The sequence below is a fragment of the Nestor notabilis genome, unplaced genomic scaffold, assembly GCF_000696875.1.
Source record: "Nestor notabilis isolate BGI_N333 unplaced genomic scaffold, ASM69687v1 scaffold25371, whole genome shotgun sequence".
Lineage (NCBI taxonomy): Eukaryota > Metazoa > Chordata > Aves > Psittaciformes > Psittacidae > Nestor > Nestor notabilis.
In genome coordinates this window covers 1,501-3,820 of record NW_009914660.1, presented here as the reverse complement: position 1 = coordinate 3,820, position 2,320 = coordinate 1,501, and the positions used below count along the sequence as shown (strand labels likewise).

The 2,320-nt window shown below is 49.6% G+C and overlaps 1 protein-coding gene across 1 annotated transcript in view; it reads right to left on the bottom strand.

Moving 5' to 3' along the window:
• The window catches only part of DDOST (dolichyl-diphosphooligosaccharide--protein glycosyltransferase subunit (non-catalytic)), a gene marked incomplete at its 5' end in the record, with an annotated part of 5,135 nt that overhangs the window by 1,584 nt on the left and 1,231 nt on the right, over window positions 1-2,320 (bottom strand). The window contains 3 exon segments of the mRNA XM_010023761.1: window positions 198-346; window positions 749-842; window positions 1,194-1,288. Of these exon segments, the coding sequence (XP_010022063.1) occupies window positions 198-346; window positions 749-842; window positions 1,194-1,288 (338 nt within the window).

Here is a 2,320-nt window from a genome sequence, read left to right as displayed (position 1 = left end):
GTTGTGACTATTCTTGTTTGTGGGAAGGTGTCCCTGCCCGTGGCAGGGGTTGGAGCTGGAGGAGCTTTAAGGTCCCTTCCAACCCAAATCACACCATAATTCTGTGATTAAACCTTTCCACTGTGAACATGAATATTTACTGGATTTTCTTCATTAAACAGCTCCCCAGATACTCCTCAGCCAGGGAGCCAACATACCTCTTGGAGCCAGGAGTAGCTTTCTGCACAGCAGAATTGAAGAAGGCATCACTAAAGAAATCCAAGGATCCACTGAAAACCACACGGGCGTTGTTCCGGGCCTGGAGTCCGGCAATCAGGAGCGTGTTCTTCCCCACCGCGTGTGGGTACTGAAAAGGAACGTGTTTAGGACGGAGTTTAGCCTATGTGAGGATGATTAAAGACGAGTTAATCTCTGGTTTGTGTCAGGGTGGGACAGCAGCTGGCACAGCCTGTGATTAAGGAGAAACCAAGAAGCTTGGAGTAACCAGTGCTGGGATTCACAGCTGCTGGAAGAGGACATGGAGAGGTGATTTGGTCTAGGCAGGGTTTTCTTCCATTGCATCCCTCACCCTGGACATTTTGCCACCAAGAGGAAGCAGAGGAAGATTCCCACCAGGGTGTTGTCAGAAAGCAGACAACAGCCTGAGCCTTTCAAGGAGATGAAACACTTGGGGATGTTCCCAAGTGGCTGAAATCTGAAGGATTTAATTGTAGAAGCTCAAAAGAAGAGAAGCAGTAACAGAACATACCTGAGTAATGGGTTTATCTGGGAAGAAGGAGTAAGAGGTGGAAGAGCCGGTCAGGATATCCAGCACCAGCGGGTTGTCAGGATCAGCCACCATCCTTGCAGGGAGAAGCACAGTGAGCAGCACAGAGACACCCCGGGGCCTCCCCAGAGAGTCCTGCAGCCACCAACTCAGGCACCCAACTGCCCTCAGACACAGCCAGGCCGAGCCTGCACACACCCAGAAATTAAGCATTTCCATGAGACATCCAGTCAAGCTTTGGTGATTTATGTTAAGAAACATTCTTAAGCCAAGGACTGAGCTGCTCTGGAGACTTTACTTTCATCTGAAACAAGAGATGGCTCTGTTAAGAGCCACAGCTGCTCACCCCATGCTTACTTCGCAACACACCCGTTTTAACTCCTCTTCCCCAACCACTAGCACCTCCCCTCCATCCCACTTGGCTCACCCAACTCCTCGGAACAGGATGGGGTTCAGTGCTGCTCTCCCCACGATGGTGGGTGCCTTCAGGAGGTTTTCAGTGTCCGCAACTATGAGTGTGTGCTGGAAGAAACAGGGAGAAACAGTGTCACCGTGCTGCAGGGCAGGAGAGCTCATGTCAGGCTCCCACAGCTTCTCGTCTTAACTGAGAGTGAATTTTGGTTTTACAGCCCATTACAACTGAGCAGCTGTTGGAGAAATGACATATTTCAATTAAAAAGCAAAAAAAAAAAATCAATATTTTTTCAATTATGATCAGATTAAATTAATACTGGTACATAAGGAAATGTAAAACACCTTTTGATGAAGACAGCACTACCTCGAGTATTTTACTTCCCTGTATTTAGCAACGTTCAAACTTAAAGTAGGACAACATCCACATCCTGCTGCAACAGTTGCATTTAAATAAAAATTAGAGGAGTATTTTTAGCTCAAACCTTAATATAGGCTTTGGTATTAAAGTACTGGATGATACCAAGGGAGAAAAATTAGAAACATGTATGTTTCTATACTGATCTCGAGGACTGAAAATCTCCCTTCCCACATCCAATGAGCCACAGTTGGTGTTTGAGGCACTTCAGTGCAGGTGATATTCTCCACACAGACACTTCTGAGTGGTACAAACCCCACATGAATAGTGGTGGGACTGCCCGAGACACAGAGACCACCAGGAACTGTAATTTGAAAGATTAAACCCTGGAAATTCAGAAATATGGATGTGAGGGAAGAGACCCCAAACGTGCAGAGCTTTGCAGTGTCACAGGAGTGACCCTGGTCGAGGGAGGGGATCCTGCCCCTCTGCTGTGCTCTGGGGAGACCCCCCCCTGCAGCCCTGATCCAGCTCTGGGGAACAGCACCAGAGGGACATGGAGCTGCTGGAGCGAGGCCAGAGGAGGCCCCGGAGCTGCTGCGAGGGCTGGAGCAGCTCTGCTCTGGAGCCAGGCTGAGAGAGCTGGGCTGGGGCAGCTGGAGAAGAGAAGGCTCCTCAAGGGGACACCTTAGAGCAGCTCCAGAGCCTAAAGGGGCTCCAGGAGACCTGGAGAGGGGCTTTGGACAAGGGCCTGGAGGGACAGGACAAGGGCAATGGCTTGAACC